General features: G+C 40.2%; 1 protein-coding gene across 3 annotated transcripts in view; it reads right to left on the reverse strand.

The window, feature by feature from the left end:
* The window catches only part of LOC129564278 (zinc finger X-linked protein ZXDB-like), a 105,177-nt gene extending 83,224 nt beyond the window's left edge, over positions 1–21,953 (reverse strand). Inside the window, exons 1-2 of one of the 3 annotated variants that reach the window (XM_055438096.2) lie at positions 19,476–21,942; positions 12,778–19,366 (exon numbers count right to left, since the gene is read on the reverse strand). In XM_055438096.2, coding sequence (XP_055294071.1) covers positions 19,361–19,366; positions 19,476–21,878 — 2,409 coding nt within the window. In that variant the 5' untranslated portion in view covers positions 21,879–21,942 and the 3' untranslated portion in view covers positions 12,778–19,360. Of the gene's footprint in view, positions 1–12,777 lie in introns of those variants that run through there. The other 2 variants (XM_055438095.2, XM_088834348.1) reach the window with 2 other exon arrangements.
* Between the last annotated feature and the right edge of the window lie 766 nt (positions 21,954–22,719).

A 22,719-nucleotide genomic window follows, 5' to 3' on the forward strand; every position in this document is an offset into this window, starting at 1 on the left:
ATTTCCTTCTCCAGGGGATGTTCCCGACCCAGGGATCGAACACGGGTCTCCCACATTGGAGGCAGATGCTTTAACCTCTGAGCCACCAAGGGAGAGTAAAACAAATATCCAGAAATGAGAAACCAGAGATGAACCCCAAACCAATGGCAGTTACAAAATCAGGCAAATAATAATTAAAATAATGGAATATACACATATACATATATACTCATGAGCAAAGTGAAAACAGTTCAACAAAAGTGAAGTATAGTAGATTGATCAGGCAAACAATTGAAATAAAAAATTATATTTACCAGTTAAGAACAAAACTAACTTAAGCACAAACTGGAAAGCAAAACTAAAGCAAGGTGCCAAGTGGGGAATAAACCAATGAAAACAAAACTATCCAATATGTTGAGAGGACAGGAAAGAAAGAAAAGGAAGAAAGAATAGATATGCAAAGATAAATAGAGGTAGATGAAGAAGATTTATATACATTAAAGATTAACTGCAAGGAGAAAAGAACAGTTGGAAAGGCAAATGAAGGAACAAAGGTAGGAAAATATAATAGGCTTAAAACAATTAAAAATTAAAATCATAAAACAGAAAAAAGAGGTAAAAACAGAAGAAGAAAGAAAAAAAGGGAATAAAAAGAAAACTCCACAGAACAGCAAAAGCCCAACGTAGAGGCAGAGGTTTATGACAACAATAAAAAATGTGACTGAGGATAAAAAAAAAAGCTCAAAAGCTTTAATTGGTTTTCTTAGTGCCAATAAAATCAACAACTACAATAGAGGGGGGAAAAGGGGGGAAAAAAGATAAACATCCTAAAGAATCTATGGAACAATTAAAAAAAAAAACAATAATACTAAATGCTTTTCTTGTGTCACTGCTGTCAGAGTCCTTTCCCGTGCTGGGAATCACAGTCCACCTTACCGCCCCAGAATGCCCTCCAACACGTGCTAAAATCTGGACTTGTTTTGGGGGCAGCTCAGATTCTAATCTTGGTCCTACGCCTGTGTGTTCTTGCCTCCAATGTCCACAGCTGTCAGAGCTAGTGCATTTTCTTTTGTGGGAGCTCTCTATGTCCTTTTATATATTCCATAGACACAGAGTCTGCCTAGTTGATTGTGTGGATTTAATATGCCACTTGTACAGCTGGTCTGAAGGTTTTGGGTCTTCTTCCTTAGTCACACATGCTGGCATGTTGGGAGAAAGAGGCTATGGTGATGGCTGCTGCTGCTCCTGCTAAGTCACTTCAGTCATGTCCGACTCTGTGCGACCTCATAGATGGCAGCCCACCAGTCTCCTCCATCCCTGGGTTTCTCCAGGCAAGAATACTGGAGTGAGTTGCCATTTCCTTCTCCAATGCACAAAAGTGAAAATTGAAAGTGAAGTTGCTCAGTGGTGTCCGACTAAGCGACCCCATGGACTGAAGCCTACCAGGCTTCTCCATCCATAGGATTTTCCAGGCAAAAGAGTACTCGAGTTGGGTGCCATTGCCTTCTCCAATGGTGATGGCTCCACCCGCTATGTGTGACTCAGCACTATCTCCTTGCTTCCAAGACTGCTGCCCAGCTTTCCTCCACAGGCATTTTGCACCACAATCTCCTCCTTCACATATCCTCGATCCGTCTCTCCACAGTCAACAGCAGCCCCTGCCCTGGGATCATTCCACAATTCGTAAACTCCAGCTCCCAGCTCCTGCCCCTTTGTTTCAACTTGGGTTTATCCTGTTTGGGCCTCTTTGCGTTTCTTGGAGTTGGGTGGCTATTTCCTTCCCCATTTTAGGGAATTTTTCATGTATTATCTCCTCAAGTATTTTCTCATGCCCTTTCTTTTTGTCTTCTTCTGGGACACCTACGACTCAAATGTTGGAGCATTTAACTTTGCCCCAGAGGTCGCTGAGTTGTCTTCATTTCTTTTTATTTTTTTCTTTTTCCTTCTCTGCTTCATTTATTCCCACCATCCTATCTTCCACCTCACTTCTCCTCTCTTCTGCCTCAGTTATTCTGTTAGTTCCCTCTGTTAGTATTTTTAATCTCAGTTTTTGCATTGTTCATTATTGATTGATTCGTCTTTATTTCTTCTAGGTTTTTGTTAAACATTTTTGCATCTATCTCAATCCTTGGCTCTAGTCTATTTATCTATAACTCCATTTTGTTTTCAAGACTTTGGATCATCTTTACTATCAATATTCTGAATTCTTTATAAGGTAGACTCCCTATCTTCTTCTATTTAGTTTGGCGGGTTTTTATCATGTTCCTTCACCTGTTGAATATGTCCCTGCCTTTTCATTTTGTTTAGATTGCTGTGTTTGGGGTACCCTTTCTGCAGGCTGGACGTTTGTGGGCCCTCTTTAATTGTGGAGTCTGCTCCCTGTGCCTGGGGTTGGACCAGTGGCTTGTCAAGGTTTCCTGGTTGGGGGAGCTTGCATCTGTGTTCTGGTGGGTGGAACTAGGTCTCTTCTCTCTAGAATGCAATGAAGTGTCCAGTAGTGAGCTTTGGGGGTGTCTATAGGTTTTGTATGGCTTTGGGCAGGCTGTCTTTTAATGTTCAGGGTTGTGTTCCTGTTTTGCTGGAGAATTATCATGGTGTGTCTTGCACTGTAACTTGTTGGTTCTTGGGTAGCAGTTGGTTTCAGGGTAGGTATGGAGACTTTTGTGTGGGCTCTTGTTTATTAATGTAAACTGGAGTAAGGAGATCTCTGATAGTCTAAAGTTCTTAAGTTGAGCTCCTGCCTCTGGGCTTTGGTCAAGGCTTCTCCATCCATACAGCACAGAAGATAAAACCCATAGGTTTATGGTGAAAGAACTCTCCACAGCCAGAAATACCCAGAAAGATTCAGAGAGCTATATACAGGAGAGGGAGGAGGGAGAGGGAGGTGATGAGGAGGAGAAAAGAAAGTGTCAAAGAGGGAGAGAGCAATCAAGCCAGCAATCAAATCCCTGTGTTTTCCAAAGCCAGGAACAACCAGAGAAATTCATAAAGTTGTATAGAGAAAAGAAGTGGGAGAAAAGAGATAAAGGTGACCCAGAAGAGAAAAGGGGGAGTGAGTAATCAAACCAGTAATCAAATTCTTAAGTGAAAAAATGCATACTGAAACTTAGTCTTAACAGTACAAAGCTTATAACAAATATTAAAAAGCAAAGATTAAAAACCTAGAATAGAGGTTAGATTCTCAAGTACAATACAAAAAATGCAAACCAAAATCGATCATGAAAATTAAAAAATATATATATTTATATATACATAATATATATATATTATATATATATAATAATATATATTAGATATTATATATATATAATTTGTTTTAAAGTAGTAGGCTTTATCTTAGAAAGGTAATAGTTGGTTACAAAAATGAAAATTAAAGGAATAATAAAGAACTAATTTTTTAAAAAAATTAAAAAGTGATAATAATAAAAAATTATCTAGGAATTTCTCTGGGGCTGTTGTGGGCAATGTGGGGTCAGTTCAGTGTCAGATAGTCCCTTGTCACAGCCTGTACTTTTTCTCAAGGTCTATCGTTCACCCTCTAATGCACAGTCTCAGCATTAACTGCAGAGTTTTAATCTGTTGCACCTGTCACTTCTAGGGCGGTTCCCCTTTCTTTGTTTATTTTGGCTTTCTCTGTTTAAAAGTCTCTTCAGGGCAAAGGTGGACACTTATTTAGGCTCACTTTTCAGTTGTTCTGTGGGGAGAAAGGGACACTGCAAACAAATGCTGCTGGCATGTGTGGGAAGTGCTCAAAGTAGGTGGACTACACTGAGTTTGCCACAGCCCAAGGCAGCGTGTACTTCCTGGGTCCACCCTGCTCAGGCTCCAGGGTGCTCTGCAAGGGCACAGACCCAGATGGGCTGTGTGTTTTTTGCCTTTCCCAGGTTCAAGCCACTCAGGAGACTAGGTGCTTGGCGAGCATACTATTATAGGTAGGCAGTGCATCTTATGCACCTCCCCACTCCTGGCCGCTTAGTTTCCCATGTGCACAACGAGGATACAGTCCCAGGTGTGCTATATGTCTCCTCTGGAGAGCTGATGTCAGTCTATGACAGTCACGGCAGATGTGAGCCACCCAGGATTCTAGGGAGATGTCATTAACCACTGGCAGCCTGTTCACAGTTTGATGGAAGATGTGGTCTCTGGGGCCAAGACTGTAGCAGCCCCTTGCCTTGTGGCACTGGCTGTTGCACACCTGCCTCCAAGGAGGGAAGGCCCTAAACAGCAGCTGGCTTACTCTCCTTTGGTATTTGCTAGGGCACAATTCTTTGTTCGGTGAGTGCTCCAGGGGTCACCGTGTGGTGTTAGAGCCTTTCGCAGGATAGGTCCTTTTGTTTTTCGGTCTTGCTGATGATCCCAGGGTTTGGGTTGCTATGTCACATTAGCTCCCTCAGATTGTCCTCAGGGCATTCAAGTCCAATCCTTACCTTAAAGACCAATGATGCAGCCCGTGCCTCACTGCCCAGCCCCCATTTGCTTCTGGCAGACGCCATCACACGAGCCACTTCTCCACAAGTATTTGCAGTTAGGCACATATTCTGTGGGTTTTCTTTTTTTTTTTCCCCAGTTATGTTGCCTTCTGTGATTCCAAAGCTCCCCACTGACACACCTGTGAGAGGGTTTCTTATTTTGTGTAAACTTCTCCTCCTTCACGACTTCCTCCCCGGGACAGGTCTCCATTCCTAAATCCTTTGTCTCTGTTTTTGTCTTTTATATTTTGTCCTACCTTCTTTGGAATAAATTTTGCTGCTTTTCTGGGTGTCCGGAATCCTCCACCAGCATTCAGAAGTTGTTTTGTGGAAGTTGCTCAACATTTAAATGATCTTTTCAAGATTTTTTTTCTGGGAGAAAGTAGTCTCCCCGTCATATTCCTCTGCCATCTTGGCACCCAAAATAATATAGTGCATTATGATTCATTTAATTTTTATTTTTTATAACCTTTTATCTTTTGTAAGAACTGAAAAATACTTTATTGTTAAAAATAAATTCCTTATTTTTTTATGCTTGTGTTTGATATTTTTATGATTTTGTACTTGTGAGAATCTAATTTTATTCTAGCTTTTTAATTTTTGCTTTTTGATATTTTGTTATTAATTTTGCATCTTTGAGAGTCTAATTTTTAGTTCCCACATCCACTTAGGGATTTGATTATTCACTTTGTGTGCTCTTTTCACTTTTGACTCTCCCCTTTATCCTTTTGTACCACCTTCTTCTCCTTTCTCACACTTCTGTTCTTTATATAAATCTGTCAACCTCTTTAGGTGTTCCTGGTTGTTCTCATTAACCCAGGGGTTTTGTTGTCATTTGTGTTATGTGGCCTGAGAAATCATGATGCTACTGTAAGAGGTTAAATTTGAACCCCAGAGGGAGGAGTCTCAACTGCAGGACTTTGGAACATCAGACAACTCCTGACTCCATGGAAAATTAATAGACAAGAGCCCACCCAAAAGCCTCTATATCTACACTAAGACCAAGCTCCGCCCAAGCACCAGCAAGCAGGATCCCCCATGCCAATCCTTCAGCAAAACAGGAACACAACACTGCACATTAGCAGACAGGCAGCCCAAAGCCATACCAAACCCATAGACACCTCAAAACACTACTGGACACAGCGCTTCCATTCAGAGAGATGAAATCCAGCTCCATCCAACAGAACACAGGCACACATCCCCAGTCAGGCAAATTACACAATGCACTGGTCCAACCCCATCTACGGGGGGCAGAATCCACAATTAAGAGGAATTACGACCTTCTAAAATTCAGAAAGGAGACCCCCAAACACAGTAAACTAAACAAAATGAAAAGACAGAGAACTATGTAGCAGGTAAAGGAACAAGGTAAAAACTCCCCAAACCCAACAGACATGGAGGAAATAAGGAGTCTACCTTGAGGAGAATTAATAATAATAATAGTAAAGATGATAAAAAATCTTGAAAACAAAATGAAGGCATGGGAAATAGACTGGAGGCATGGATTGAAAAGAGTAAGAAATATTTTAAAAGGACCTAAATGAATTAAACAATCAATGACGCAATCAGTTCTGTTCAGTTCCTTAGTTGTGTCCGACTCTTTGCAACCCCATGGATTGCAGCATGCCAGGCCTCCCTGTCTATCACTAACTCCCAGAGTTTGCTCAAACTCATGTCCATTGAGTCGGTGATGCCATCCAACCATCTCATCCTCCTTCGTCCCCTTCTCCTCCCGCCTTCAATCTTTCCCAGCATCAGGATCTTTTCAAATGAGTCAGCTCTTTGCATCAGGTGGCCAAAGTATTGGAGTTTCAGCTTTAACATCAGTCCTTCCAATGAATATTCAAGACTTATTTCCTTTAGGATGGACTGGTTGGATCTTCCTGCCATCCAAGGTATTCTCAAGGTTTTTCTCCAATACCATAGTTCCAAAGCATCGATTCTTCGATGCTCAGCTTTCTTTATAGTCCAACTCTTACATCCATACATGACTGCTGGAAAAACCATAGCCTTGACTAGATGGACCATTGTTGTCAAAGTAATGTCTCTGCTTTTTAATATGCTGTCTAGCTTGGTCATAACTTTTCTTCCAAGGAGTAAGTGTCTTCTAATCTTATGGCTGCAATCACCATCTGCAGTGATTTTGGAGCTCCCCAAAATAAAGTTTGTCACTGTTTCCACTGTTTAGATTAAAAATACATTGGAGGGAACCCACATTAGAGTAAATTAGGCAGGAGAAAGGAAAAATGAGCTGGAAGATAAAATGGTGGAAATAACTGAAGCAGAGTAGAATAAAGAATAAAAAGAAATGAGGACAGTCTTGGAGACTTCTGGTACAACATTAAGCACCCAAACATTCGAATTATAGGAGTCCCAGAAGACAAAAGGATGGGGCATGAGAAAATATTTGAGGAGAATATAGACAAAAACTTCCCTAAAATGGAGAAGGAAATAGCCACACAAATCCAGGAAGCAGAGGGTCCCATACAGAGACATGCAAAGACATATTAATGAACTAACACAAATTAAACACAAAGAACAAATATTAAAAGAAGCAAGGGTAAAGCAACAAAAACATACAAGGGGATCCCCATAAGGGTAACAGCTATCTTTCAATAAAACTTCAGGCCAGAAGGGAATGGCAGAATATACTTAAAGTGATAAAAGGAAAAAAAACCTACAATGAAGAATACTCTATCCAGCAAGGATCTCATTCGGGTTTGAAGGATCAATCAAAGGCTTTACAGGCAACCAAAAGGTAAAAGAATCCAGCACCGCCAAACCAGCTCTTCAACAAACGCTAAAGGAACTTCTCTAGACAGGGAACACAGAAAAGACCTATAAAAGAAACCCAGAACAATAAAAAATGCTCTAACCAAAAGATACAAATTAGCTGAATGGATTAAAAAAAAAAAAAGACACCTACATATGTTGTCTGCAAGAGACCCACCTCAAACCTAGGGACACATATGAAAGTAAAGGGTTGGAGAAAGGTACTCACTGAAAATGGAGATCAAAAAAAGCGGGAACAGCAATACCCATAACAGATAAAATTGAATTTAAAGACCATTACAAGAGACAAAGAAGGACACTACACACCCAACATAGGAGCACCTCAATGTGAAAGTGTGAAAGTCACTCAGTCATGTCTGACTCTTTGCAACCCTATAGACTACACAGTCCATGGAATTCTCCAGGCCAGAATACTGTAGTGGGTAGCTTTTCCTTTCTCCAGGGCATTGTCCCAACCCAGGGATCGACCCCAGGTGTCCTGCATTGTAGGCGGGTTCTTTACCAGCTGAGCCACAAGGAAAGCCCAGGAATACTGGACTGGGTAGCCTATCCCTTCTCCAGTGGATATTCCCGGCCTAGGAATCAAACCAAGGTCTCCTGCATTTCAGGCAGATTCTTTACCAAGTGAGCTATCAGGGAAGCCCTGATAATTTAATTTAATGAACTAGGGAAATTTGACAGTAACACATTAGTAGTGGTAGACTTTAATATCCCACTCACACCAATGGACAGATCATCCAGAAAGGAAATTAATAAGGAAACACAACCTTTAAATGATACATTGGACCAGTTGGACCTAATTTATATCTATATTGCATTTCACTCTAAGATAATAGATTTCACTTTTTTTCTCAAGTACACATGGAACATTCTCCAGGTTAGATCACATCCTGGGCCACAAATCAAGCCTTAGTAAAGTTTAAAAACTTCAAATTATTTCAAGTCTCTTTTCTGATCTCAACACTTTAAGACTAGACATCAACTACAGGGAAAAAAAGTATGAAAAAGAAAAACATATGGAGGCTAACCAATAAACTTCTGAATAAACAAGAGATCATAGAAGAAATCAAAAAGGAAATCAAAATATGACTGGAAAAAAGTGAAAATGAAAACACAACTCAAAACCTATGGGATATAGTAAAAGCAGTGCCAAGAGGGAAGTTAGCAATTCAAGCCTATCTGAAGCAAAAAGAGAAATATCAAATAAACAACCTAATTTTATACCTAAAGCAACTAGAAATAGAAAAAACAAACCAACAACAACAAAAAAAACACCCCAAAGTTAGTAGCAAGAAAGAAATCATAAACATCAGAGAAGAAATAAATGAAAGAATTGGAGACTATAGCATGGATCAATAAAACTAAAAGATAGTTCTTTGAGAAGATAAACAACATTGACAAACTCTTAACCAGACTCAACAAGGAAACAAGGGAGAAGACTCAAATCAATAAAATTAAAAATGAAAAAGAAGTTATAACAGACAATGGAGAAATACAAAGGATCATAAAAGACTACTATGAGCAACTATACGCCAATAAAATGGACAACTTGGAAGAAATGGACAAATTCTTAGAAAAGTATAAACTTCCAAAATAGAACCAGGAAGAAATAGAAAATATGAACAGATGAATCACAAGTATGGAAATTGAAACTGGAATAAAAAAATCTTCCAACAGACAAAAGCCCAGAAACAAATGACTTCACAGGTGAATTCTACTAAAAATTTAAAGAAAAACTAACACTTATCCTGCTCAAATACTTTCAGAAAATTGCAGAGGAAGGAAATTCCCAAACTCATTATATTAAATGACCATTACCTTGATACTGAAACAAAATATAGATGCCACAAAAAAGAAAATTACAGGCCAGTATCACTGATGAACATAAATGCAAAAATCCTCAAAAAAATTCTAGTAAAAAGAATACAACCACACATTATAAACATCATACACCATGATCAAGTTGGGTTTATCCCAGGTATGCAAGGATTCTTTACTATAAACAAACCAGTGTGATACACCATATTAACTAACTAAAAGATAAAACAATATGAAGACTAAATGGACATGAGTTAGAGCAAACTCTGGGAGATAGTGAAAGAGCAGGAAGCCTGGCGTGCTGCAGTTCATGGGGTCACAAAAAGTCGGACATGACTTAGTGACTGAACAACAACAATCTCAATAGATGCAGAAAAATCTTTCAATACAATTCAGCACTCATTATTAATAATAAAAACTTCAAAAAATGGGCATAGGATAATCCCACAGCAAACATTTTCTCAATGGTGAAAAACTGAAAACATTCCTTCTAAAATCAGGAAAAAAGAAGGATGCCCTCTCTCACCACTATTGTTCAACATAGTTTTGAAAGTCCTAGCTATGGCCATCAGAGAAGAAAAAGAAATAAAGGGAATCCAGAATGGAAAAGAAGTAAAACTCTCACTGTTTGGAGACTACATGATACTATACATAGAAAACCCTGAAGATACTATCACAAAATTACTAGAGATAATCAGTGAATTTAGCAAAGTTGCAGGACACAAAATCAATACACAGAAATCAGTTTCATTCCTATACACTAACAATGATAAATCAGAAAGAGAACTTAAGGATTCAATCTCATTTACCATTGCAACAAAAATAATAAAATATCTAGATATAAACCTATCTAAGGAAACAAAAGAGCTGTATACAGAAAACTATAAGACACTGATGAAAGAAATCAAAGATGACAAACAGAGACATATTCCATGTTCCTGGATTGTAAGAATCAATTCTGTGAATATGAATATACTACCAAATGTAATCTACAGATTTAATGAAATCCATATCAAATTGCCAATAGCATTTTTCACAGAACTAGAACAAAAGCTTTTTACAATTCATATGGAAATGCAAAGGACCCTGGATACCCATCATGAGAAAGAAAAACAGAGCTGAAGGAATCAACCTTCTTGACTTCAGATTATACTAAAAAGTTACAGTCATCAAGATAGTATTATATTGGCACAAAAACAGAAATATAGAACAATGGAATAAGATAGAAAGCCCAGAGATAAATGCACACAGCTATGGACACCTTATCTTTGACACAGGAGGCAAGAATATATGCTGGGGAAAGATAGCCACTTCAATAAGTGGTGCTGTGAGAACTGGACAACTACACGTAAAAGAATGAAATTAGAATATTTCCTAAAATGATACACAAAGATAAACTCAAAATGGATTAAAGTTCCAAATGTAACACCAGAACCTATAAAGCTCTTAGACGAAAACATAGGCAGAACATTGTATGACATAAATCACAGCAAGATCCTCTATGACCCACCTCCTAGAGTAATGGAAATAAAAACTGAAATAAACAAGTGGGACCTAATTTAACCTAAAAGTTTTTGCAAAGCAAAGGAAACTATAAAAATGGTGAAAAGAAAACTCTCAGAATGGGAGAAAATAATAGCAAATAAAATAACTGACAAAGAATTAATCACCAAAATATATAAGTGGCTAATATAACTCAATACCAGAAAAAGCAAACAACCCAATCGAAAAGCGGGCAAAAGACCTAAACAGACATTTCTCCAAAGAAGACATACAAATCACTAATAATCACATGAAAAGATGCTCAACATCACTCATTATTAGAGAAATTCAAATCAAAATTACAATTAGATACTACTACACACTGGTCAGTTCAAAAGCATCAATTTTGAACTGTGGTGTTGGAGAAGACTCTTGAGAGTCCCTTGGACTGCAAGGAGATCCAACCAGTCCATTTTAAAGGAGATCAGCCCTGGGTGTTCATTGGAAGGACTGATGCTAAAGCTGAAATTCCAATACTTTGGCTACCTCATGTGAAGAGTTGACTCACTGGAAAAAAACTCTGATGCTGGGAGGGATAGGGGGCAGGAGGAGAAGGGGACGATAGAGAATGAGACGGCTGGACGGCATCGCTGACTCGATGGACATGAGTTTGAGTGAACTCCGGGAGTTGGTGATGGACAGGGAGGCCTGGCATGCTGTGATTCATGGTGTCGCAAAGAGTCGGACACAATTGAGCGACTGAACTGAACTGAACACACTGGTAAGAATGACCATCATCAAAAAATCCACAAAAAATAAATGCTAAAGAAGGTTTGGAGAAAAGGGAACCCTCTTGCAGTTGGCGGGAATGTAAATTAATACAGCCACTATGGATGTCAGTACGGAGATTCCTTAAATAACTAGGAATAAAACTACCATATGATCCAGTAATCCCACTACTAGGCATATACCCTGAGGAAACCAAAACTGAAAAACACACACATACCCCAGTGTTCACTGCAGCACTCTGTACAAGAACTAGGACATGGAAGCAACCTAGATGTCCACTGACAATGAACTGAATGGATAAAGAAGCTGTGTTATATGTACACAATGGAATATCACCCAGCTATAAAAAAGAAGGCATCTGAGTCAGTTTTAATGAGGTGGATGAACCTAGCGCCTGTTATACAGACTGAAGTAAGTCAGAAAAACAAATATCATACAATAATACATATATATGTAATCTAGAAAGACAGTACCAATGAACCTATTTGCAGGGCAGCAATGGAGATGCAGACATGGAGAACAGACTTATGGACACGGGGATGGGGACAGGAAGGAGAGGATAGGTGAATAGAGAAATTAACATGGAAACAAATACACTCAGTTCAGTTCAGTTCAGTCGCTCAGTTGTGTCCGACTCTTTGCAACCTCATGAATCACAGCACGCCAGGCCTCCCTGTCCATCACCAACTCCCAGAGTTCACCCAACCTGTCCATTGAGTCAGTGATGCCATCCAGCCATCTCATCCTCTGTTGTCCCCTTCTCCTCCCGCCCCCAATCCCTCCCAGCATCAGAGCCTTTTCCAATGAGTCAACTCTTCTCATGAGGTGGCCAAAGTATTGCAGTTTCAGCTTTAGCATCAGAACTTCCAATGAACACCCAGGACTGATCTCCTTTAGAATGGACTGGTTGGATCTCCTTGCAGTCCACGGAACTCTCAAGAGTCTTCTCCAACACCACAGTTCAAAAGCATGAATTCTTCAGCACTCAGCTTTCTTCACAGTCCAATTCTCACATCCATACATGACCACGGGAAAAACTATAGCCTTGACTAGACGGACCTTGGTTGGCAAAGTAATGTCTCTGCTTTTTAATATGCTATCTAGGTTGGTCATAACTTTCCTTCCAAGGAGTAAGCATCTTTTAATTTCATGGCTGCAATCACCATCTGCAGTGATTTTGGAGCCCCAAAAATTTAAGTCTGAACTGTTTCCACTGTTTCCCCATCTATTTCCCATGAAGTGATACATATGTCCCCTCCTTCTTGACTCCTTCCCACCTCCACCATCCCAACCCTCTATGTTGTTACAGAGCCCGTGACTTAGGGAACTTAAACCAGGGCTCTGTAACAACCTAGAGGGTTGGGATGGTGGAGGTGGGAAGGAGTCAAGAAGGAGAGGACATATGTATACCTATGGCTGATTCACATTGATGTATGGCAGAAATTAACACAGTATTATAAAGCAATTATCCTTCAATTAAAAATAAATACATTTTTAAAACTATATATATTCTCTAGCATCACTTCTAGTACATCCACTTAAAATGATACATTTACTCTGGTAAAATCTATAAGGTACCGCTTTAGAATTTTGTTATATATTGATTTCAATAATTTCCCATCTAGATCATGTCTTTGAACATAAGGACAATACTTGTCACATAAGAGGTACTTAAGAGGTAAAATATTTATTAATGGATTAGTACTGGAGTGGGGTGCCATTGCCTTCTCCGTTAGTGAAGCATACTTAGGTATAATACCTCAGAGTGCTTCACATATTACATACTCAATACATAACTGCTGATTGGTACCTTGGTAAATGGATTCCCCTGGTGGCTCAGTGGTAAAGAATCTGCCTGCAATGCAGGAGCTTCAGGAGACATGGGTTCAGGCCCTGGGTCGAGAAGATTCCCTGGAGGATGGCATGGCAACCCACTCCAGTATTCTTACCTGTAGAATTCCATGGATAGAGGAGTCCAGCCGGCTACAGTTCATAGGGTCACAAAGAGTCGGACACAACTTAATTGCCTTAGCATGCACTTGGTAAATATGTATAAGAGATGGTATTAAGGGTCAGAGACTGTTGGTGCTTTTAGATCACTGAATGCTTTCTTTTAAAATACTGTTAGGCTTCTTTCTTTGGAAAAACTGACAGTTAAAAGGGTTTTATGTGGTTTTAAATGTTAGTAATTAAAAAGAATGAAACTTAATTGACAATCTAGGACAATGTAGGTAAAGCAAATTTACCATTAAATACAGCCTAATTCCTAATTCACGCTCCTTCTTTAATTTTTCACTGTTTTTCTTCCACTCTTTTTAAGGTTATCTCTTTTAGTGTATAAAGCAATTATAAAGTAGAAAGACTATGATAGGGGTTCTCATGACTACATTCTTATGCCACCACTTGCCTCTCAATTTTCTCTAGTGATAGATGTAACTCTGGCTAAGGAGACAGAAGCCAATCTCACAAAGATCCAGTGATGTTGGACTTTGATGATTCTACTACTGGCCTGCTCCAACTGAGACAAATGCAGGTAAAACTCCAGTAAATAACATTTTCATGAAGAATTGCTCAAATTCATAGTAACAATTCACCAAATTGTGGCAGAGTCTGTGATAATACTTAAATCATTTTACCTTAAATATATAATAGAATAACTACTAAATCTTAAGCACAGTAGTAGAAAAGATACTCAATGCACAGCAGAGACTGAATAACTCATTTTGATGCAGAGCAGTCTGGAGAGGTAAAGTTACGTCCAGATTGGTGCTTTCCAATAGAAACTTAATAAGAGTAATATCTGCACCTTTTAATTTTTAAAACATTTTGTTATAATGCATAATGTAAAATTTTTCCATAGCCACATTTTTAAAAGTAAAAAATGATTAGGATTAATTTTACTGTTATATTACTTTAAGCAAATATATTTAAAATATAATGTTCTCACTCCTCAAAAATGAATAAATATGAAACTTGATGGATGTATTAACTAACTAGACCCTAGGAATAGGATCTAGTTAGTTAACACATCTCACAATGTATACAAATATCAAACCACCACAGTGTACATTTTAAATATTTTACAATTTTATTGTCAATTATACCTCAATAAAACTGAAAAATATTCAAATATTATTCAATGTGTAATCAATAAAAAATACTATGAAATATTTTTGTGTACTAAGCCTTCAAAATTATGTTTGTATTTTACAGTACATCTCAATTTGGATGTTAAAGTTACAATAATTAAAGTGAAATTTAATCCTACTAAAACAGTAAAGTTGTGTTTAACAGAAAATATTTTCAAGTGTTTCAGATTCAATTTAAATTAAATTTAATTAAAAATTCAGTCTCACATTCATACTAGGACCATTTCAAGTGCTCAATAGCCATGTAAACTAAATAGTAACCATGTTGTTCAGTGTCTCACTAAAGACAAGGTGAAGAGGCCTCTCATAATTGAAAGGGAAATAAAAGGATCAGAATTGTATAGGTAGTTCTAAGAATGCCTGAGGGAACTAAAAAAGAGGAAGTGGCCCTCAGTTGCTGTTTAGAAAGCAGATAAAGCACAATATGGATAGCTTGTGCAGGAATAACAATTATCTTAAAATTATCATTTAGCTAAACACCATTTTAACACACTCATTTCCAAAAAAGATTTTCTTACTTATTTCACTGGTAAGTGAAAATGATTATTACAGTCCCCAAGGAAACTTGAGTTATTTCTAATTTGCTATGATGATAGCTATCTCCCTAATATCTGTTCCTTCTTGTCATGTCCTACTGACAACATCTAGTCCAGGGTTCATGTTTAATCACAGAACACCTGCACTGCTGCAAAAGTTTTCTCACTGGTTTTCTATTCCAGTCTCTACCATCTAAGTCAGGCTTCCCAGGTGTCACTAGTGATAAAGAACCTACCTGCCAATGCAGGAGGCATAAGAGATGTGGGTTCGATCCCTGGGTCAGTAAGATCCCCTGAAGGAGGGTATGGCAACCCACTCCAGTATTTTCGCCTGGATAATTCCATGGACAGAGAAGCCTGGTGGGCTCCAGATCATAGGGTCACACAGAGTTGGACATGGCTAAAGCAACTTAGCATGCACACATGCACCATCTAATCCATATTGTACACTTCCATTATATTAACGCTCTAAGATACCATTTTCGTGATCTGACTCCTGTATTTAAACATGTTCACTGGCTCTCATCTGTGTTCAGAATAAACTCTTTATTCTTACCGTTTTTTTTCACCTGTCAGTCATTTTGGTACCAAATTAAACTTTTCTTGTTTATCTTCTCCATGTAATCTTTTTCTGTCTCCCATCAACTGTAATCTTCATAAACGTCAGAGTTGAGTTCTTCTCATAGAACCCTTAATATGTTAGGTTGTATTTTGCACAATGACGCTTAATAAGTATCTATTAACTTGAAATAAATACAGTGGTACCTCCAGTTAATAAATTGCCTTCTCATATGCCTCCTGGATAAGAACATGAAGAGACAAATAAATTTCATAATTTACCCATAATTAACTCCTGCTATTCAGCATTGTGTTATATACATTACATTACTCGGTAAAAATGCCAATACCAATATATTTTTAACATGATCAATGTGATCAACAGAGTACCCAGAAATAAACCTGTTTTAAGCCATTATATTACTATGCTTCCAATTCACAAGATTTTTTTAATAAACCAAATGGAGGAGAAGCAGAAAGAAAATAGGATTAAATTAAAATGTGTACAATTATTTAAAAGGAGTGATGGCAATTTTAAACAATCAACAACAGAAATTTAACTTCATACTTTTAAAATATAAAAAGGTCCACCATTTTTTTTAGAAAATGGAGTTGAAAGGGAATTATCTGAACGAATTTGTTCAATGAAATCCTGTGAACCCATGAGAAAAGTTAACATCTGTCCTTTGAAAATTCGATGAGTAGGAAAAGTATAATGTTTTTTTATTGGACGGAACTTGGTTTAAGGAATTCAAAAAAATAAATCACAGTATAAATTCTCTTCATGTGTAAATAATTTATTTGATGTTCTCTACTTGTGTGTTCATTCCAATCCTCAATGCACGTTAACTGCCAGATATGCAATATAGTGGTCAATTTAAGAGTCCTTAATGAATCACAATATTTTTAAATGTGCTTTATGAATACAAATATTTCTAAAGCAAAGAGAGAAAACACTGAGTAGACACAATGAAATTCTGAGCACTTCTCTGATTTACAAAAGTATGTCTACTATTTATCACTAAATGAATAAAACCACTTTAAAAATATATTTATGTGGATGTGTGTGTATACCCCCTTACACACAGTACATAAACATTTCAAAGTGACAATTTTGGTGCACTTCCAAAGCGCTACAATAAATGTCATCCATAGACATTCACATGCAAACACTACTGGGCTAGTACACTACAGCAAATAAAGAGTTTTAACTGAACTCCTTGGCAAAAACTTCTTAAAAATGGAAATAATGAAACAGAAATCTATTTCTGGTCTGCACAATATAGAAAATAATGTCTTATATCATCTGAGTCATATATATACACACAGGATTATTTAAGCTCAGAAAATAACTTCTTACTATACACACAACTGCAGTGTACACTCAGCAAATGTTATCAATGGAAGAAAATGTCTATGAGGAGATCTGAGGAATAGTGGCAAGAAGAGATCTATCCATTAAAAAACAAAAAGTAAGGAAGGCATGGCAAGGGCTGGAATGCACATACAAGGACGGGGGAGAGAGTAAACAGAAACTAACAGAAACCAATTAAAATGGAAAACAGCAGCTAGTTATGACACAGTAATAAATCATGAAAGTTGGATTAGTGGGAAGGGAGAGGTGAAAATAATTTATCTTCTTTGTTTTAAGCTATATATAGAACTGTCAGTCACTAGCCAAAGTCCATTTGGAATGCGCATTTGCTAAAATGCCATGAGTCACAGCAGATTTTGCCAAAACCACCACATAGGGTTGCTCTGAACAACAGTTGTGAAGATATTCCACAAAATTCAAAATGCTACACTCATGTAAGACAGACATTTTACACAATATTCAGCTTCAACCTTTCCTTTCAACTCTGGGAAAATGCAATGAGCTCTCCAAACCACAGAGAGGAGGAATCTTTCTCTGCTCTATTATCAGTTTCATGCACAAGCGACTTTGCAGTTACAGCAAAGTCTAACTCTTAAAGAGAGCAAAGATGGTGACAGATTGGTCTAATGAATAGGGATGCAGATATACCTGTGAGTAATGTTTCCACTTCTGGCATTAGCCACAGAAATTCCTGGCAGGAAGGAAATAATACAGGGGAGGGAATAAAGAGATTTCCCCATCCTGCTTCACCCTAACTCTCACAAACCTTATTGTCTAGACAGGAACAAGATCAAATTATCCCAATTTCTTCTTTAGAGTAAGAAGGACTGAGAGCGTGAAAGGATTGTATAAATTCAACAAGATAAGCCAAAGCATGTAATATTTTTCTTTACCTATAAAAAATTGAAAAGGATTAAAAGTCTCAGGTGTGTTAGCTATGTATGTGCATTTTTATGATCATTTGACAGCTAGGAAACTGAAGCTTAGTGAAACTAATCTATTCAAGGCCACTTATTCAGCATGAATTTGACCCTGGGTTTGTTTCATGTCAGGCTTCCCTAGTGGCTCAGATGGTAAAGAAACTGCCTGCAATACAGGAGACCCAGGTTCGAGGCCAGGGTCAAGAAGATAACCTGGAGAAGGGAATGGCTACCCACTCCAGTATTCTTGCCATGGAAAATCCCATGGACTGAGGAGCCTGGCGGGCTACAGTCCATGAGGTTGCAGAGTTGGACACGAATGAGTAATTAAGCATGCACATGCTGTTTCATGTCAAAGTCCTGGCTGGCAATTTCTATAAAAACAAACCTTCTCATCATCAAAATAGACGAGGAAGATAAATGCTGAGCAGAGTCAACACATTTTTTATTACCTTTTTCTCCTTGTTAGTTCTATCTTCAAGAAAATATTTTGTCATTAAATATATTTCTAATGAAATTTTATATATGCCTTCAGCAGCATTTCTTCCTCCACTAATAGTAACACCACAAGAAAAATTCATGATATCAGAAGCAAAGGTAATTATGAATTAATACACTGATCACCAGCAGCTGCAAATATCCAAGAGAAAACCAGATATTTTGTGCCACATGCTAAAAGAGCACAACACATGAAACATTCATGGCCCCAAAATCATATTTCCATTCTGACCGTCTCTAGATCCAAACACCAAATTAAGAAAATAGAGTGTAGAGAAATGGGACACCACATGGATATAATCACCAAGACTATAAGACTGTGGCAAGCTCTACATGTGAAATAACCTTTCTTCAATGAATTAAATGCAAAGAGACAACAGGGTAACATACAGATTAAAAAGACACTTAAGAGGCTTACTTGGATTCTAACTGTTTAAATGTTAACAACAAATAGCATTTATGAGAAAATTATAAGCTGGAATGTTGACAGTATCAAGGAATTACTGCTAACTTTAAGTATGACAATGTAATTGAAGATTTTTCCAAAAGAGCCCATGCTTTTCAGAACTATATATTGCATATTTATGGTTGCAATTATGTGATACCTTGTATTTATTTCAAAATAATACTGGAAGAAGGTATGAATGGAGATTAGATAAACAAGAATATTCATGAATTGATAATAGCTGAAGTTGGGTGTCATGTACATGAATGTTCATTATATTATGTGAATATGATGCATGTTTGAAAAAAGCACATGCAACATCAGTGAAAAAATGTTCTAATTTTTCTCAAGGAAAGAAGCATATTATCAAGGAATCATAGAGTTGAATAGACCTTAGAAACGATCTATTCAAACCACCTCATCTTATAAATAAGGAAATTAAGGCTCAGATAGGATAAGTGACTTGTTCAAGGTCACACAACCCGCAGGTTCCAGACTCAAGATCAGGATTTAAATCTCCAAACTTGTAGCCCAGGGCTCTGTTCTTCTTCAGACCTATAAGAAATGACTGTATTTAAGTATTCAGTCCAGAATATTCTCAAAATTGAGTGTCATCAATAAAAGTAAGCCATGTGGCAAGAAATGAGCAGAGTTTAGTTCATACCAAAAATGAGCTGCCAGTCACTGTGATAAGATCTGTTTCTTTCTGAGACCCATGGTTTCCTGCTGGATTGGAGAATCCAAACTGGGTTTCTTCCTCCTGTGCAAAGAAGTCAGAGTCAGGATGTACATTCCATTCTGTTTTGGTTGGTGGCAGTAGTTCTGAGACACTGTTTTCACAAAGGGTGCTTGAAGGAGTCAGAGCATCTGTGTCTACTGTTAGCTTACTGCTAGGGATCAAAGCTTGGGGCTCTTGACTGGAGTTTTTCACAGCCAAAGAGCTCAGAGATGCCAACGGCCCTGCACTTAGACTTGCGACATCATCCATATCTAAGGGACCCTGCTGAAAACCTGCTGGTGTCGTTCCAAAGAAGAGTGAGGTATCCAAACTTTGAGGAAGGTCACTGGTGGCCATCAAGGCCTGAGGGTCCACCGCCTGCCCTAAGGAATTATTATTATTAGCAGGGAGGTTTCCTGCCAGAGTTGAGTTCACAGAAGCCACATCAATAGTCAAGATCCCAGAGTTCACCAATGCCGTGTCCAGTACTGCAGCAGAACTATTACCAGGCACATCAGAGAAGAGAGACACGAGCTCAGCATCACTGAGATCACTCTGCCCCTGGCTGGTAAGTTCACTGCTGGGTGTAAGAGAATTTGCAGCTTCCAGCTGAGCTAAGAGATCCTGACGCAGGTTGTGCCTTTTGGCCATGTGTGTCTTCATGCTGTGCTTGGATGTGAAGAGTTTATTACAAGTGGCGACTGGGCATCGGCTTTTCCAAGTGTCCACATCCTGCAAGTGTTTCTTGGAGTGAATGTAGAGACTACTGCGAGCAGAGAACCTGGCACAGCAACCTTCCACCGGGCACACAAAAGGCTTCGTGCCCAGGTGGGTTATGCTGTGGCCTTTCAGATGTTCAGCCCTTGTGAAAGATTTCCCACACCCTTCCACGGGGCACATGAACCTCCGGTCATCGTCGTGCTTCCGTTTGTGCCTTAGGAGTTTGGACATGCTAGTGAAGTTCCAGCCACAGCCCTCAAAGTCACAAAGGAACGGTCTCTCACCAGTGTGGCTCCGAAGGTGAATTTTCAGCCTACAAGCCTTGTCATACTGTTTACTGCAGCCAGGAAAGGAACAGGAAAAGAGTTCCTGTTCCCTGAAGTGGGCGCGGTTATGGGAAAACAGGGCACTCACTGTGATAAATGTCTTCTTGCAGCTGGAAAACGCACACTGGTAGGGCCTCTCAGGCTCGAAGTGGCTGCGCTGGTGGGTGCTGAGTTTGGCCTGCGTGGGGAAGGTCTCCTCACACACTTCACATTTGAATGAGTTCTCCTGCTCGTGGCCCTTCATGTGTGCTTTGAGGTTATACACGGTGGTGAAGCTCTTGCCACAGCCCTCTGCTGGGCAGCCAAAGGGCCTCAGTTTGTCGTGTGACTGCAGGTGCCTCTTGAGCTTGTAGGAGGTGGTGAAGGTCCACCCGCAACCACCCAGGGGGCACTTGAAGGGCCGCTGGCCCTGGCTGCTGCTGTGTGTCAGCAGGTGCACCTTCAGCTGGTGCTTCTTGGCAAAGGTTTGTCCGCACTGCACCTCAGGACACAGATACAGCAACACGCCCTGGCCCGGGCCTGGCGGCCCGCGGGGTCTCTCAACAGCAGCCGGGCCCTCCGCCTCCTCCTTGGGCGCTGGGGCAGGCGCAGGCTCTGCCCGCTCCGCCAGCAGGAGGTCGGGCGGCAGCTCAGGACAATCTCCAGGCTGCGCGGCGTGCAGGATCCCAGCTTGTGGAGCGACCAGACCCTCGGGCTGCGGTGGGGGCGTGGCCAGAGTGAGGACGCCGTTCTCCAAGCGCAACAGCAGGTTTTGGTTGTGAATGGTGACTGTGCCTGCGAAGGCCGCGGCAGGGCCCAGGCCTGGAGCGGGGATCGGGGCCAGGGCCGGGACTGGAGCGGGTATAGCCGACAGGCAGCTGGGGCCCAGCGCAGGGCGGCCTTCGGGGTTCGCGCCGCTTTCGCCCCCCAGGAGCCTTGGGCCCAGCCCGGCCTCCTCCCTCCACAAGGGCCCAGCGGCCTGGCCAGCGCCCGCCGTATCTACCTCTCCACCCACCGGGTCCAGCAGCACCAGGAAGAAGTCATCGCCGCCGCTGCCGCCGCCGCTGCCACAGCCGCTAGAGTGATCGGGCCTCAGCGCCAACGGGCTCGGGCGCGGGCCTGGGCACGAAGAAGCCGCGCTGGCCTCCTCACGCCGCCGCCCGGGCCCGCCATCTTGGGGGCCCCGGAGCAGCAGGAGGCGGCGCGCAGGGGCCTGACCAGCCCGCAGGTCAGGACCTCCGCGGATCGGGCCGCCGCCCTCGGGGCTCCCAGCCCCTCCGCTTTGTCGCATCCCGCGAGCCGGGAGCAGCCTCGGGATTTCCATCTCTGCGTCCGTGAAGCTCCACTGGAACCAGAGCCGCGGAGGAGGCGCGATCCCGCCCCCTGCCGCGGGCCCGAACACGTTCCTGAAAGGGAAAAAAAAAAATGTGCACTGCGCAGAAACTGGCCCTATCAGATATTAAAACGTGTTTAACGCCACCGTGATTTAAATATTCTTGTACAGGGTCTCTAGAACAGAATAGAACGCCCAGGGGCAGAGCCTCGTATACATAAATAAGTCCCACTGTTAATATTAGTAGGAAATCAAGGAGGTCCTTTGAGATAGAAGGGAGATGGCAGTTCACGTGAGTATAAAGTGCTGGAATGAATACTTTAGTCATCTATCCACTAAATGGCAACATAAACCGGAACCTCACGATATGTACCAAAATAAACACACACACCCCAGTTCCTCCCAGTGCTAAGCATGGCAGTTAGCACTTACCATGTGTTAAACACTGTATATTGGATGGATGGTTGGCTGGATTGATAGGTGACAGAAAATTCCTGAGAGAATACACTATGGAAAAGGATGTCTTTTTAAAAAATTTTCCTGGCGACTTCCATATTCAGAACTGTCTTGAGCAATGTCCTCAGGAAAATTTGTCCCATAGTTAAAATTTTCGTCCTGCTGGTGCAGAGACTATAATGAGTAAGAGGTGGGGTCAAAGCAGATTAGCACTGTTGAGCCCAGAAATGCAAGGCCTGGAGGATTAAGTAGTTTATATTGAAATCTGGAAGACCCAACCTACTCCTGGGTTCTCCCTATAAGGTGCACAGCCTAAACCAACTCTTTGCTCTTCCAGCTTTGGGTTCACCATGGTAAATTTCATGTCCAATCTCAC

This window comes from Moschus berezovskii, chromosome X, assembly GCF_049115385.1.
Source record: "Moschus berezovskii isolate FMDL1 chromosome X, NW_MosBer_1.0, whole genome shotgun sequence".
Classification (NCBI taxonomy): Eukaryota; Metazoa; Chordata; class Mammalia; order Artiodactyla; family Moschidae; genus Moschus; species Moschus berezovskii.